The following is a 16,254-nucleotide window of genomic DNA, read 5'->3' as shown; positions in this document are numbered from 1 at the left end:
GTGGTCCACAGTCCAGTTGGGGAATAAATTCAATGTCTTCCTCTTTGATCTTGCTGTGCTTTAATCCCAAGTGAGTATTAGAATAGTGGTGAGACTCTAGGTTAACCTAGATTCTAGGTTAAACCCTAGGCACCCCATAATACTGGTAGTAAAAAGGTAAAGGACCCCTGACAGTTAAGTCCAGTCGTGAACGATTCTGGGATTGCGGTGCTCATCTCGCTTTACTGGCCGAGGGAGCTGGCATTTGTCCGCAGACAGTTTTTCCGGGTCATGTGGCCAGCATGACTAAGCTGCTTCTGGTGAGACCAGAGCAGCACATGTAAATGCTGTTTACCCTCCCGCCAGAGCAGTACCTATTTATCTACTTGCACTTTGACGTGCTTTCGAACTGCTAGGTTGGCAGGAGCTGGGACCGAGCAACGGGAGCTCACCCCATTGTGCGGATTCAAACCGCCAACCTTCTGATCGGCAAGCCCTAGGCTTAGTGGTTTAGACCACAGTGCCACCTGCGTCCCTTAAATACTGGTAGTAGTAGAAGGTAAAGGTGAAGACCTCTTTCTGAAATCCTGGAGAGCAATTACCAGCCAAAATACCTGATGCTAAACTAAATGGACCAGTTGGGGTAGTATAAGGCAGCTTCCTATTTTCCTTTCAGTTTGCCATTGTTTAATTGAGGCATTCCAGGGCTCAAGCCTGCTTGGAAATTAGGTTTTTGTCTCTCTTCCTCAAGCCATGCACCAGACCCAATTTTAGGGGCCACCATTGGCTACCGGATTTGTGCACCGCAGCATAATTAAGAGAATTTTCAAACCCAGCTCCTTTTTGCAAGAGCTGATTCCCAACAGTGTTTGGTCAGATGCTCCTTGCTGTGTATCTCTGGAAAGGGGTTTGGTCTCATAGGGAGAAGAGCTTGAAGCTTTGAGCTATAATTGGAGTCTGGGCTATTTAAACAAAAACAAAAACATATAAAGAAATAGAAAGGAAAAGGCCATTCAGAGCTGACAAAATTTCATTGTACCACCACCCTGATAGATATTTGGGCCCTTCTGTTCCACCCATGACTATATATTAATTGAGTAATAAGAACCAAATATTGCATGTGATCATGCCATGTTTTTAGCTGCTGAGTTTTATAATAATTTTAGGTGAGGTTTTTGTGGGGTGGGGACTTCTTTGCTTTGTAGTTTATTTATTGTTTTAATGTGCTTTTAAAAGATAAAAAAAGATAAAAGAAAAGAAAAAAATGTATTTTTTTGTTTTATGGTGTATATTAGCCACACAGTTGCCTGGGTGTTAAATCACAACTGGAAAAAACACAGCCATTGCCAGGTGTGGGAGTGAGGAGAGATTATTGTGTCTTGTTGGTAGTGACGTTCTAAGCCTTTCTAACTCAGAAGTAAGTCCCATTGAGTTCAATGGGATTTCCGCCCTGGCTTGCATTGAGCTTCAGCTGTGATTTTGCCTTTCCTCATTGCTGACTTTATGGGATGCATGTTCTTCAGCTGTTTCCCTTCGGTTTGTTCACTGACAGTCAGCAGAAAAATATTAAGGAAGCAGGTTTCAAAGGGGTGGGTTTGCTTAGAGACATTAAATTATTCGACCAAATATTTGCAACTCCCCTTGTAATAAAAATAAAAGCTGCTCTTCCTGTACAAAGGAACTGCACAACAATGGATTTAGGAGAAGTTGATTGACATGGGAGGTGGTGTCCCAGTGCTCAGAAAAGACATAATGAGTTTCTTCACGTATTTTACCTCCTCGCTGCTTTCCTTTCTTGTTGCCTTTCCAATGGACTTTATCGGAGCATACTAGGAGCCTCTTCCACTTGGCTAGATCCTGCCCCTCTCCAATAATGCTGGTAGGAAGGAATCCCTTAAAGGCACAGATGATGAGCCAAGGCCTTCTGCTCATAATGCCAGAACAGCCTCATAAAACCAGGGCCATTAGGCACAGTGAGGAAGTCGCCTCAGGTGGCAGACCCAGGCTCCAAGGAACACACCACTCTCTACCTCCTGCACTTGTCAGCTTCTACCACTTACACACACACACACACACACACACACACACACACACTGCTTGTTCCTTTTCAGGACAGCAGGACATTTTCTGTTTTGCATCCTGGGTTGGCCCTACCTAGGCGATATTTGGAATCTGTGCCACTAAGTGCAGGTGTTTCTTTGCTTTGCACAAATCACACACACCCTCAATTGGGACCCTAAAGTATACACATAGAGGCTCTTGCTTCTCTACAACAGCATAAGAATTTTTCATCTTAATCTTAAACCTTCAGGATATGTTTTTTGAATTGTTCATATTTGTCCTTGTGAGCTGTGAACTGTGTTATATTATCTGTGGTTTGTACGAGTCTGCGGTTTTATTTGATTTGTTTTGTTGTGTTGTGTTTTATGATGGGCGTAAAGCCGAATAAACATCTTTGCTTGCTTGCTTGCCCAGGGAAGTGCCTGACCAGGGTCATAGCAATTTTTATATTTAAAAGAAAACTTTTTAACCAATTAAAAGAAATAAAGTGGCATCTTCTGGGAATTGTGTGATTTCTCTATGACCAGAAATTCCTTCTGCAGTGAAAACAACCACCCTGTTGGTTTCTTTGACACTTCTGACTTTTTCCTCAGCATGTTCTGTTTTGGATGATTCTCATTGTTTCTGCATGAACGTGGGCTCCAACGGCACCATTTCCCTGAAACGATACTCCAAAAAGGCTCAATTCGGTACCACAGCATTCTGTCCTCTCTTTTTGTGATGACGGAGAGGTGACAGACTAGCTGTAGAAGGAGACAGCTCCACCCTCAAATTGGCAAAGATGGAGAGAGTGTTGCTCTTTGTTTGCAACATCACAAACATTACCCAATGCAATATCCAAAATATCCTGTGACGCTCATGAAGAAACCAAGTGCAGTAATCTCGACAGCACAGTGTAAAAAAAAAGTTTAATAGAATGGAACCAATGTGTTGTGAGCTGAAAAAAAGTTCTTCTGCATCAGATCCTTCATTTTATTGGGTTGAGAGGTTGCTTCCCTCCTTTCACAGCCTTCTGGCTAATTCTGAAGAAAGTCCCATTTTCCCAGGTACAACTTTTTTCCCAGGATTGGGAAATACAGTGCCCTTGCAGCATAAATGTGATACACAAATATATTTATTGCACTTTCATCTTTGTTATCAGGACCCAAAGCACGTGGTGAGTCCAGTTATTGACATCATCAACTTGGACACTTTTGCTTATGTGGCAGCTTCTTCAGATCTGAGAGGAGGTGAGTCTGCAGTCACCTGTACATAGGTAAATGTTTAGGCCAGGGGGTACTAACATGCTAACTGGTGCATATGAGATATTGGCAGGTGGGGTACCGTGCTTGCTATGCCTGGTTCAGGCAAGTGCATGAGCAAAGTCGCTAGAGGGGAATAAGAAGTATAGAAACATAGAATTGTAGGGTTGGAAGGGACCCCGAGGGTCATTGAGTCCAATCCCCTGCAATGCAGGAAGTCCTGAGTGAAATATGGAGTACAAGTGTTATATTGATGTACTTGCATTGCTTGCTGCTGCAAGATGTAATGAAAGCCACCAACTTGGTTGTCTTTAAAGGGAATTTAGACTTGTTGAATTATTCTTATGTTATTCTCGAAGAGGGAAAAGCTTTCAGTGGCTACTAGTCACATTCCACCTCCAGAATGAGAGAGAGCATGTCTCTGAAAAACAACTTGGGGGGAACTTACAGTAAGAAAGGGATATTTGTAGGTGTTTGTGTAAAAACGTTAAAGTTTTATGTGAAATTCTAATAGTATAATGCATTTTGGTTTATGTTTTCAAATGTAAGTCTCTTGGATACTTTGGTAACAAGCTACTACTGCTACTACTACTAAGCCCTAGTAGTAGTAGTAGGTGCTGAACTAGATGGGCCTCTGGCCTGATCCAATGGAGCTCATGTTCTTAATGGAGTCTGTATGACTCAAGACGGCTTTGATTTTCTTGCAAAATCCTTACTGGATTTTCAAAAGATCAGTTTCATTGCTAATCAGTTAAGTTCTCCTTGAAACCCACCACCGCATTTGGGCTCCTTTTAATAGTCTGTGTGTAATAAAGTGAGGCTGATGTACAGATGGGGAGAAAAAGAGAAATATAACAACTGTTGTGTGTGACAGAAGCTTCTGACCAGGTGAGGTGGAATTTGTATGTGGGCTTCTCAGCAGGTGGGTTGCTACTGCTCATAGAAATGGGGGCAAGGAGGTGACAAGGAGGTCAGGATAGCACCAATGTACTGGCAGGAGCACCAGATTGACTCTGCCACCTTTCCACTGCACCAACCTCCCTGTCATCTCATCCTTCCCCTGCAAGCAACAGCGACTCACTTGCTAGAAAGTGAGCATAGCAACCCTACTCCACCCAGTGAGCCACTTCTCACAGTTCTTTCTCATTAGATAAAGATGTGCTAATCAGGTGCCTTCTCTCCTGCAACAGGGCAGCATAGGCTGCCAGGAATAGATAGACAAGGAAAGTCTTACCAATGTTTTTATTCAATATTCACAGAGATAGGCTTAGAAATGCTGCCACTTGGAGTAATGGTGTTGCTCCAAGTAATCCCCACCCCCTTCTCTCCTCAATCGTCAACAGCACCACTCACCTTACGGTGGCCGCCTAGGGCCATTTGTCTCCAAGCCCTTTACTCTCCTACTTTCAATGCTCCCCAGGTTCTGGGAGAAGGGGCGTCTGGAATGCTTTCTAGTGATAACATGTCAGCCAGCTGCTCCCGCTCTGCCTTCCCTCCTCCTCCTCTTCTCCCATTATCTCCCAAATTTGCCCCTCCTCTCTCTCTCTGAGCTGTGACCTCCTGCAAACCCCTCTTGTAAATCTATACTGTCTTCCTCTTCTCTGGAAGGTTCAGGCTAGGGAGGCGGTCTCCACCATTCCTCCTCTGTCCGGTCCCTGAGAGCTAATGACATGACACAAAAGGATCTATAAACTGGATATTAAGGCTGTGACTTTTCTTCTTTGGCAATGGGAAGATGTGAAATCCTCTCCTGGATAAGACTAACTGCCCTGTTGATTATCAACATAACTCATATGATGATATTAATGCAAAGCAGCTTGGCGACGATGGGTTTGTAGTTGGAAGTGCCATCTCTAATCTCTTTCTTCCCGCTTTTCACTTCCTATTTAGGGTTCGACTGGAGCCTGCATTTTAAATGGGAACAACTTTCTCCAGAGCAGAAGGCAAAGCGGACAGACCCCACAGAACCCATCAAGTAAGTGACAAGAAGGAGGAAGGGAAAGCGGGGGTGACAAGCACAGAACTGCGGAAGAGTGGCAAAAGATGCTTCGCTTTAATGCTGCGGTAGGGAACCCTAGGCCCAGGAGCCAACTGTGGCTCCCAAGGCCTCTCTGTCTTCTTCTTGATATCCCACCTTGATATCCCACACTCTCACCACCACACCACACTGAATCTCTCTCTGTCCAGCCTCTGGGGATCCCCAGACTACACTCTTTCAGTAGTTTGCTCTGCACATTGCTTATGTGCTTTTTTTGCCTGGCTGGGAACTATGTTAGTGCTGATTGCTTGCTTGGATGAATAGGAGTATGTGTGTGTGGAAATAGCTGGGTTTTGTGGGGCTGGACTGCAGCTTACTGAACAAATGCCCTATTTCTCCACTCCCTTTGTCTCTGGTCCCACCCACTGTGTGGGAATGAAGGTCCTCGGGCTGAAAATGATTTGATACATACCAAGAAATGTGTCCTATAACAGTTTGGCACAAAGCATATTAACCCATAAGAAATTAGAAGTAGGGCTTGTTTTTTAATATTTTTCATGTTTGATGTCTTACTGTGTTTTAATGTGTTGGAAGCAGCCCAGAATGGCTGGGGCAACCCAGTCAGATGACCAGCATATGAATAATAAATTGTTGTTGTTGTTGTTGTTGTTGTTGTTGTTATCATTAAATTTATTACTCACCCTTCTCCAGCAGGTCCCAAAACAGGTTACAGCAATTTACGATTCAATGCTTTGCTGAAATGCATCTTAAATACACATTGTTTTAAAGGTGTTGTAATGATGGTTGAGTTTGCCACCGCTTTCCCTAACTACGAACAAAGGAAACAGGCCATCCTGATAAGAGACATAATCTTTCATATGTGCCCTAAAAGCTAGCCCAGGGCATTCCATTTTTTGAGGCTGAGCATCAGACGTTGGAGCTCCCTTATCCTAGAGTGGAAACCCACCTGCAGTGCATCCTCAGAGCTCTAGGCCAGATAGATGCTCCAAGCATTTCCCTTTATTCCTGCATCCCAATTGTTCTTGCTCGTGGTTTTTGCCTCATGGCATCCCCACATTTTGACGCTGCCCCTTTGCAGGAGAGGAAGCACCATTTCTGCCTTATCACAGTCCACCACCAGAAGAATCAAAGAGAAAAGGCTCTTTGAGGCATGAACCAGGCTGCTGAGGGTAGGATCTGCGCTGCAAAAATTAACAGCAGTGTTTGCCCCATAGTCTCAGCCCCACTCGGTGCCACTTCTTTCCTTTTTCTTCCCAGCTGATCTGGAGGAAAAGAGGGAGGGCAAATAACTCTGTTTTCAAATCAAAACCCAACTGATTACAAAGGGCTTCTTAAAAGCTCTTTGTCCTTCTGAGAAAGTGTGACTTTCTCCTTGAAACGAGGCTCCTCGCAGGATAAAACTAGGCATAGAGCCCCAGTTAAATAATGCCATGTAAATAACCCCTGAGTGCTAAATGCATTTTTGGTCTGGAAGCCTGCAATCAGGACTGAAAACTTCAGGCTTGTAGGAGTTGCGCTGATGAGTGCATTAGCATTTCTGACTGACATACAAATAACAAGTCTTCTTTGAAACACAAGTTTCAAATTTTATTATGACGCTTTATTGAGTGGTCTATTTTGTGTGCAGGTATTAGATAGAATAGAAGGAATCCTGCTAGGATGCAATCCTGGACATGCTTACTTGTAAGTGAGCCCAATTGAACTCAGTGGGACTTACTTCTGGGTAGATATGTATGGGAGTGCACTTTTTCTTTCCTCAAAAAATAAACTTGATGTGTATGTTGGGTTAGTGGTTGTGCTGTCTGCTGCAAGAGTCTTTTATCTCCCATTGGCCTCTGTTTGTGGATTTTCCAATGAACAGAATACTAACAAACGAAAGGTGTGCTCAAACATATATGACTGACCACATGAAAAAGTTGGAACAGGGACATCCATGCAAATCCCGCCCCCAATGTCCCTTTGTGTGTTGTACCCTTTTCTGTGGTGTGCAGGAAAGCTGTGCAGGAAGGCTTTTAGTCACATGCCCTTGAACACAAGTAGATTCCTCTATACAATTGTGGAAACTGCTTTATCATGGTCCTCACCTGCATTCAAGCACATGCAAGTTGAAAGCCCCTGTAGACCTTTCCCATGAAACCCTGGGAAGGTTAGGGAATGATGCCATCCACAAGGATATTGGGGGCAGGGTTTGTGTGCCTGCTACTCCATCCCACTTGGAGCATTTGTGCATTCGCATCCCTCCTCCTTCTTCCTGCTTCCAGGACATTTTCCATATTCATACCTGGGAATTAAATAGCCACGTATCTGACTATTTACAGATCAAAAATCCACATGGGTCAGGAAACAAGGATGTGGATTTCCCTCTGTGTGTGTGTTCAAAACCTCTTACAAAGGAGTCCAAGTGAGAGTCTCTGTCTTCTCCCCCCCCCCCCAACCATCCAGGACTCCTATCATTGCAGGAGGTCTTTTTGTTATTGACAAGGCCTGGTTCAACCACCTTGGGAAATACGATGCAGCGATGGACATCTGGGGTGGAGAGAATTTTGGTGAGTCCCTTTCACTCTACAACAACCAGCATCCTTACTTGCTGAGATTCAAGAGGCAGGGGAGTTTGCATTCTTATGGTCACCCATCACTCAAAAGTTCCACTTATTATTTGCCGGAAATCTAAGCAAACAAGAGCTCAGTTCTTTTCAGTGCCTTTATTAAAGTGCCAACTTTACTTTTCCACCAGCACCATCCTTTCGTTCATAATGCGAAAGCAAATATTATATCATCTCTTTGATGCCATCGTCAGCTTTGCAAAAAGGGCAGGTGGGCACGCAGGCAGGCGGTCCCTTGGAAAAAGGACAGTCTCCGAGTGGTAAAATGTGGTGTGCACAGATTTGCCATGACCTTAGCCACTGGAGGCATTTTAAAGGAAAGAAATGGTCCGTGTCAGAGTTAATTCCAAATGTCTGGTAGGGTTTTCCTGTGGGATCTCTCTAATTAGTGCAGTGCATTTTACTAACGTGTCACCAAGCGGAGAAAGAATGGGCTGTTCTTCTCGGGGACGATTTTATGGTGGCTGTGGGAGAGCCTCTCACATGGGTGGAGTTGGAACATCTGTTCTGGAATCTCAATGATCTGTGGCCTGACACGAGATCTTCTGTTTGTTGTTAACTGCTTGTTGTCCTCATGGAGCACTTGAAGTCAATAAAACTATCTGACAAGCAGTAAATCTAGGCATGAGCATGATTGTGTGCACATAGTTTTCCAAGAGATACCCTGTTCCTCAGAAAATAAGACGTAGCTATAAAATAAGCCATAGCAGGATTTTTAAGCATTCAAGGAACATAAGCCATACCCCGAAAATAAGACATAGTGATATGCGCAGCAGCAATGCCAGCCACAGCAGGAGGAGGGGAAAAATAAGACATCCCCTGAAAATAAGCAATAGTGTTTTTTTGAGGAAAAATAAATATAAGACGGTGTCTTATTTTCGGAGAAACACGGTGTCCATCCACCCATCTGCTCCTATGTAAGATGATTTCAGACCAGACTTATGCCAAGTGAAATGATATTTGGAGTATGTTTCTCTGTGTAACACCTACACCAGTGCAAGGACAGAGAAGGGAGAAGATAGCCACAAACTGTAATCCCATTATCACTTTGTTGATCAGAGCTAGCCTTGCTTATGTCCTAGATGACACAAAGATATCAAGGAATGATGACAAGAGCAACAGGGGACTTGGGCCCATAGCCAGTTTACTTTGCCTTGGTGGGCAGCTCCTGGGCTGCCTAAGAAGAAGTGAAAAATGGGGTGTTTGTGTAATCTCTCCTTGCTCGTGCCTGGAAGTTTCTTTCAAACTGGGCTTTGCGGTGGGGGTGGTTTGTTATTTAATTACTTCTGGCCACAACAATGCTACAAATCAGAGGGAGCCTTGAAAGCGGTGGAGAGGCACTGGGTTGTCAGGGAGACAGATTTTAAGCTGGCTTTAAAACTTCAGCCCCTCCAGCGAGCGTAGCTAGCGAGAAAAAAGGACCCCGTGTCCTAGCAGATGTAGCAGCTCTGCCAGGGATGCGTACAAACAGATGCTCCCACTTTGCAATAAACCCATCCAATTGCTTGTTGTTTGCCTCTCCCCTGAAACCTTTTACCACCGCACATGCAGGCATATTTTGCTTAAGGTGGTGGCTATGTGCCCTACATCACCAAGGATAGTTCTCTGTTTGAAGAACTGTCTGCAGTAAGACTAGTGGGCCATCTAACTTGGTATTGCGTCTACACTTACGGCTGAATTGAATGGAACCTTCTGCACCCAGAGTAGATGCCTTACTATAAACCTACCAGCTCTGATGCTTTGTAGTTTGGCAACCAGTCCAAATTCTGTTTTTTACCCTTTGTCCATGAGCTGTGGGTCTTTTGTGGAGGGCACTACGCATTGCACTAATCAGCACAAGAGAAAGAAACAACAAGAGGCTTCCTGATACATAAACAGGACTCTGTATAAAGGGACTACCTGTGTAGAGGCCAGCTTCTTTCCATTTTGATATCATTACCCACAACGTTACAAGGAGATTTCAAATAGGTTAATGTCAAACTGGCGGTAAGAAGCTTTGAAATGCACTTAAGAAGGCAGAGAGCCCAGGAAAGCTCTTTCTGGTATGTGGGTTTACCTAACTTGGTGTAACCTTCTATGAGATTTTGAAAAGATGAACATGAGCCTCTCTTACAGAAATCTCATTCCGGGTGTGGATGTGCGGCGGAAGTTTAGAAATCATCCCCTGCAGTCGGGTTGGGCACGTCTTCAGGAAGAAGCACCCCTACGTCTTCCCCGAAGGAAATGCCAACACCTACATAAAGTAGGCTTATTTTATTCACTGACAGCTGAATGAAACAAAAATATGTGCTGCAAAAGGCCATGTGAGCAACAGACACCATTCTCCCAAACACACAGTCACGGGCGGTTAAAGTAGGGATTATAGCTCTCTTTTTCAGGATATTTAAGGATACATGTTGAAAATGTGAAGTATTCAGAGCTGATTGCAGGAAAACCATGGGATAAAAGGTGCTTCCAGGCAAGGACTTGGTATCTCAAACACAACATTCAGATATCACAAATGGATTATTCAACTTTTGCTTTGTTTTTTTATTGTTTATCAGATTTCCTCCAGAAAAAGGGTAAATCCATATTTACTGGAGGGAAAACGTGGTTTGGCATTTTGATGTCATGTTCTCACCCCAGTAAGTACAGGCGCCCATCAAGCACCTGCCCACCAGTGAAACTATTACACAGGTATAGCTGTGCATAGAGATGGTGCACCGCACTGCACTTCTTGTGAAATTCTGTGCAAAGTCACACTAGTAGTGCACTGAACAATTGGAATTGTAGAAGTCGGTGCAGGGAAAAGAAATGAGTAAGGGTGATAAGAGAGTCATTGCAGGAAACAACACAGAGATTGCACATTACACTTAGAAACCAGCAAATTCTTTTGGTTCATTTTGGGCAATATATGTACCTTTTCCAGTGCCACAAATTTCCATGCACATACGTCTGGGTTGTCCAGTTATAGCTGACCAGGTGCCATATAAGAGACCCTGGGGGAAAAGATCAGGGTCCCAGCAGGGCATCCATCCCCTTGCTTCTGGGACTTGGCTTGATCTGCCTCCTTTTTAATCTGCCCACCACTACATGAAACCATGTAGAAGGGACCACTGAGGGCAGAGCTTAGGACAGTTTGCCCAGGATCACTGCCAGGTGACCTGTTTATTGAGCGTTCATCCTGATTTCTTTGCACAGTTTGTAGGGAGGTTAGGCAATTTATTGACCATTCATTCCGATATGCTTGGGGGGGGGGATATATGACATTGCATCAAGCAAAGGTTACTCCACATTTTCTGGCGCTTTCCCCCATCACTTTCCTTACTGCAAAGAGTACACTATTTTGGAGTAAGTGGTTTGTTGGGGTTTGTTGTTCAAGAGTGCCACATCACCTTTAAATGTGCAACCTGCATTTGCTAGTATATGATTGAATTCTACCCCCCAAATAGCAACAGTCTGAATATACAGTGGTCCCTCGACTTACGAATTACCCGACATCCGAAATTTCCGACTTACGAACGGGACAAATGGCCGCACGCTTACGAATTTTTCTACATCCAAACGGAAACCATTGGCGGTTTTAAATGCGGTTTACTCGACTTACAAATTTTTTAATGCTGTTTCCTCAACTTACGAATTTTTCCAAATATTTTCCCCCCTATGGGAATCCGCTTTTTGACTTACGAAATTTTCGACCTACGAATGTGCATTCAGAACGGATTAGGTTTGTAATTCGAGGGACCACTGTACTCCAGATTCCCTGGAGTTGGCCCTGGTGCCCCCATCCTTGCTATGTCTACTTGTAGCCAAATGTTTTCGCGCATGCATTCTTTGACTAATGTAACCAGAAAAGCCCATGAGGCAGTGCAACTGTGATAGAAGCCCCTATAGACAAAAATACACCTGCTCGACTGCTACAGAAGCTCTTTATTGAACAAGAATGTTACTTGGTTAGCCGTGACACGTTATTTATATTTTAAATGTTGATCTTTTCTCCATGCTGTATGAATTGTGACAGCACCATTCGTAGATATTAAAATGTATTTGAGAGAACACACATAAATTATTCCAAATGCCTGCATGCATTGCAGCATGTGTGCAAAACTCTGCACTTTAGAGCTGCCCTGTGGGACACGACTACAACTATCATTGAACTGAATGGTGCAGTCATTTTGGGAGAGACAGCTCTATTTGGGGCAGCAGAGTCTCTCAGAAGAGTAAAATACCACGTGAAATGAACATTAAAAGCTGCTGTGCCTTTATAGGGACAGTAACCCAAGGTTATCATGGGAGATGAAAAGAAATTGCAGAAGGAGAAAAGCAAAGGCAGGTTTCCTGAACGGAAAATCGTCAGGCCTTAAGTTAATAAGATTAACGTGGAGAAACAGAAGGCATGGGAGAAAGGGAGGGAAATAGGAGACCGACTGAATAAAGAACACATTTCAACTGAAAATCTATATTCCCCAGACACTGAATTCTGTGTACTTCTTCACAGATGCGCAACAGCTGCATTTCCCTCCTCAGCTACGATTGCGATGAATATCGCCCTCACACTGCAAATGGTGATAGAGAAAAACTACCACTGGGGCTTCCCCCCGCCCCATCAGTGTGCAATTGCAATTGCAGCCGGTTAGAGAAGGGTTATACCTTCCCCCTGCTATGTGCTGCAGTCCCAATGGAAATGCTCCCTCTATCTCCCATGTGCCTAAGATTTAAAAATAAAATAAAAATGAAATCTCCTGACAGGGCTGCAAGCTGCACAGTGAACACAACACGTAATCCTGCCCTAAGGTGCACATCTAAAAAACTTACATGTATGGGTCTTGTAAAAAACCTCACCATGAATGCAGTCCCCCTCAAATAAGATGTCCTCAGCTCTCAATGAAACTGTAATAAAACTAAAATAATATGCCGATCTGTTTTGTATCTTATCTACTGTTTTCACCACCTAGATGCCTTGGGGGGGGGGAGGATGGAAAGGGATTCTCCCCCCTCACAAACACACACAATTTATCCCTTCGAGCTCTTATTTGAGGCATCCAATTAAAACTCTTTCATGCATGCTCCTGTGGTTTCTCCCTCATTTTTTTTAAAAAAATGTCTCTCCTCAGAAACACCAAACGCACAGCTGAAGTATGGATGGATGAATATAAGCAGTACTATTACGCGGCCCGGCCTGCAGCTCAGGGGAGGCCATATGGAGAGTAAGTGTCCCCCTCTGGCGGTGGAAGGAAAACACAAAGAGAGCGACTCAATTGTTTGATACAGTGGAACCTCATTATGGTTTTATAGTCCAGCTGTTGGGATGCCTGCATTTTGTTTCTGTGGGAACAGTTAATTAGATGTTAATAGTAAACAGATGCTGTGAGTTTATGGATATAAAGTCCTAGTTGCTTGGTGTGTGTGTGTATGCGAGCTTATATAAAACTGCATTGGTATACCTTATTAGAAAGGCTGGCTTGTTCCCAGATTAAAATAAAAGAGCTCGTCTTCTCCTCTTACCGCTTCCTGGAAAGGGTTCCAGGTCAACCTCCAAGGTCCTTCCTTCCTTTAATGACTGCCCTGTTGGGCCAAGAAAAGCAAAACATGCTATCTTTATGAAGATGAGCTAGTAGTATGAACAAACACTGCCCCAGGGCAAAGAAGCAAGTAAAATATACAAGCCAGGCAGCCTAAATCCTCATTTTCATATTTGCCCTGTGGGCGAAACAGGGTTTTTGCAATAACCTCCTGCTGGAAAGTGTAATGTGATTTATTCCGCTTTCACCTCCCATGGCCTTGCTTGCTTACCCACCTCCTTTATATCAAGCTTGCTGAGGCTGGTGGGAGTTGTAGTTCAGCGACATCCAGAGGTCCACATATTCTCCGCTATATTAAGCATCGTATAGTGCAGGGCTGTTTTTTTTGGGGGGGGGGGGCAGTAGCAGGCCTTGGCATCTCAAATTTCAATGATGCCTTGTGCAATGCCAAAATCTGTCCCCTCCCACCTCTCGCCTTCCATTGGATGTCGTTGTTGTGGCGCCTGCTGCAGCACCCCAGAAGTTCCACTCCAGGTGCTTGGGTCTCCGGCTGTTGTGGGACTACGACCCCCATCATCCCTGGCTGGCACGATGGGATGGTGGGAGTTGTAGTCCAACAGCACCCATTGTATTAGAGCAGTGGTCCTCAACCTTGGGCCTCCAGATGTTTTGAGACTACAATTCCCATCATCCCTGACCACTGATCCTGCTAGCTAGGGATCCTGGGAGTTGTAGGCCAAAAACATCTGGAGGCCCAAGGTTGAGGACCACTGTATTAGAGGAACCAGCTGCTGGGGATCACAAGTGGCAGAGTTTTGTTGTATTCATGTTGTGCATAGCCATAAGGCTAGCCACTATGAGAACAAAATGCTGAACTAGATGGACCTCTGGACTAATCCGGCGCTGCTCTTCCTACATCCTAACCCACCACCAGCAACTGAGACTAATTTTCTTTATGCACTCTTGGTTGCCAGATTGAACTAGGACTCATGTGTCCAGCACACTTTATATTTGTGCTTCCTCATCCAGATTGTGATTCATGCATGGAAACCAAATTCCCGGGTGCATGTCCCTTAGCCAGACTGGGATCCATATGCCTGTGTGTAAACAAAGATTATGGAGCTCTTGAGCCTTGCTTTCAAAAGAAGCAGTCGAAAAGTGGATTCGTGGCATTTTCCCCATTTTCAGAGTACAGTACGAAAAGCAGCCACAGAGCTAGAATACCATAACCGTATTGTGTTATAAGAACATAAGAAGAGTTTGCTGGTACAGGCCAATGGCCAATCTAGTGGCACTGATAGTCCAATCCTCCATTAATTTGTCCAGTCCTCTTTTAAAGCCACCCAATTTGGTAGCCATTATATGAATTCCAGCAATGCATTGTGTGAAGAAGAATTTTGGAGTTCTACGGTTTTGAAAGAAGGAGAGAAGCTTTTTCTGTATCCACTTTTTCCACACTAGGCATAATTGCATGCATGTATCCTAATTGCATACATGTATCTTCTGGCGTGCTCTGGTCCATGAAGAGTTGGACACGACTAAATGACTAAACAACAACATCCTCTTAGTCACCTTTTATCCGAACTGAAAAGCCCCAAACGTTGTCCCAGGGGACTTGCTCCTCTCATTTGAATCTCTCACCGTTTTCTGAACCTTTTCCAGCTCTACAATATCACTTTCCAGGTGAAATGACAATAACTAGACATTATTCCAAGTGCGGTCTCACCATAGATTTGTATAATTGCTTCATAAAACTGGCATTTGCGTTTTCTATTGCTTTCCTAATGTTCTCTGGCATGGGTTTTGCCTTTTTTCACAGCTGCTGCATGCTGGGTCACAATCTCCGTCGAGCTATCCCCGCTGACCCCAAGGTCTTGTAGCTCTAGTATATGTCAATAGAACACATACCATTTAGGCAGCAAACCTGCATTGGAACTCTCATGGGACTAAGGGCCAAGTAGACATTTATTTATTTATAAGATCTATGTCCCACCCTTCACCTCAAATGATCTCAGGGCAGGTTACAACAAATTAAAATACAATAAACCAATAGGATGCAGTTAAAACCATCCATTCCGCGGCCTAGATTAATTGCATGATTGCAATCCACATGTCGAGCTTCTAAATTTTAAATAGCAGCTGCAATGCAAGAGATCCAAGACTTTGGCACACGAGGAGTTTAACCCTTTCTTCCCCACACTATGCTCCTAATGAAAGTCACCCTACTACCAAAGTGGCTATTCACTCCAGTAAATTTCCATTTGCACCAATGGGAGTTCTCCTCCATGCCAAATCACTTTGGGTTTTTATTATTATTGGGATCTCAGCATGAGGAAGAGGGTTAATCCCCTCTCCTCCCTGAGGTCCCAATGCTGATCAGGCAATCCAAGGGGGATTTTTAATGTTAAAAAGGCAACACCTCAATTGCGGACATGCCAATGAATGCCATTTCTAGTTTGGTCCTTTGTTGTTCACTTACATGACACACAAGGAATTAACTGTGGGAGCTGAGGAAGGTGTGGATATGGGATTACTAATGCATTTTGCCACTAGCTAGATTTTCAGAGAGAATCCTGTCTTTGGGACTCGAGGCCATCTCAAGTTGCAGCGGTATGAAGTGGTGTAATTAGATTTTTTTTGCAAATATTTTGTTTTCAACAGCATCCAGAGCAGAGTGGAATTGAGAAAGGTCTTGAAATGCCACACCTTCAAGTGGTACCTGGAAAATGTCTATCCTGAACTGAGGTACTAGCAAATTTTGAAATATAGTAGGTGCTACCTGTGCGGGTGAAATGTCACAAATTTCCCTTTTCCTCAAATGAAAATCGGCTCAAGGCTGTAATCCTATGTACATTTTCCTGCAAGAAAAC

General features: G+C 44.0%; 1 protein-coding gene across 3 annotated transcripts in view; it reads left to right on the top strand.

Annotated features, from left to right (window-relative positions):
• The window catches only part of GALNT14 (polypeptide N-acetylgalactosaminyltransferase 14), a 237,126-nt gene that overhangs the window by 205,716 nt on the left and 15,156 nt on the right, over positions 1 to 16,254 (top strand). For all 3 annotated transcript variants that reach the window (XM_035111477.3, XM_035111478.3, XM_035111479.3), the window contains exons 7-12: positions 3,182 to 3,269; positions 5,172 to 5,256; positions 7,723 to 7,826; positions 9,999 to 10,125; positions 12,977 to 13,069; positions 16,046 to 16,129. In XM_035111477.3, the coding sequence (XP_034967368.1) occupies positions 3,182 to 3,269; positions 5,172 to 5,256; positions 7,723 to 7,826; positions 9,999 to 10,125; positions 12,977 to 13,069; positions 16,046 to 16,129 (581 nt within the window). The remainder of the gene's footprint in view (positions 1 to 3,181; positions 3,270 to 5,171; positions 5,257 to 7,722; positions 7,827 to 9,998; positions 10,126 to 12,976; positions 13,070 to 16,045; positions 16,130 to 16,254) is intronic.

Source organism: Zootoca vivipara, chromosome 3 (genome assembly GCF_965207765.1).
Source record: "Zootoca vivipara chromosome 3, rZooViv2.hap1.1, whole genome shotgun sequence".
Classification (NCBI taxonomy): Eukaryota; Metazoa; Chordata; class Lepidosauria; order Squamata; family Lacertidae; genus Zootoca; species Zootoca vivipara.
This window is presented reverse-complemented; position numbering and strand designations above follow the sequence as displayed.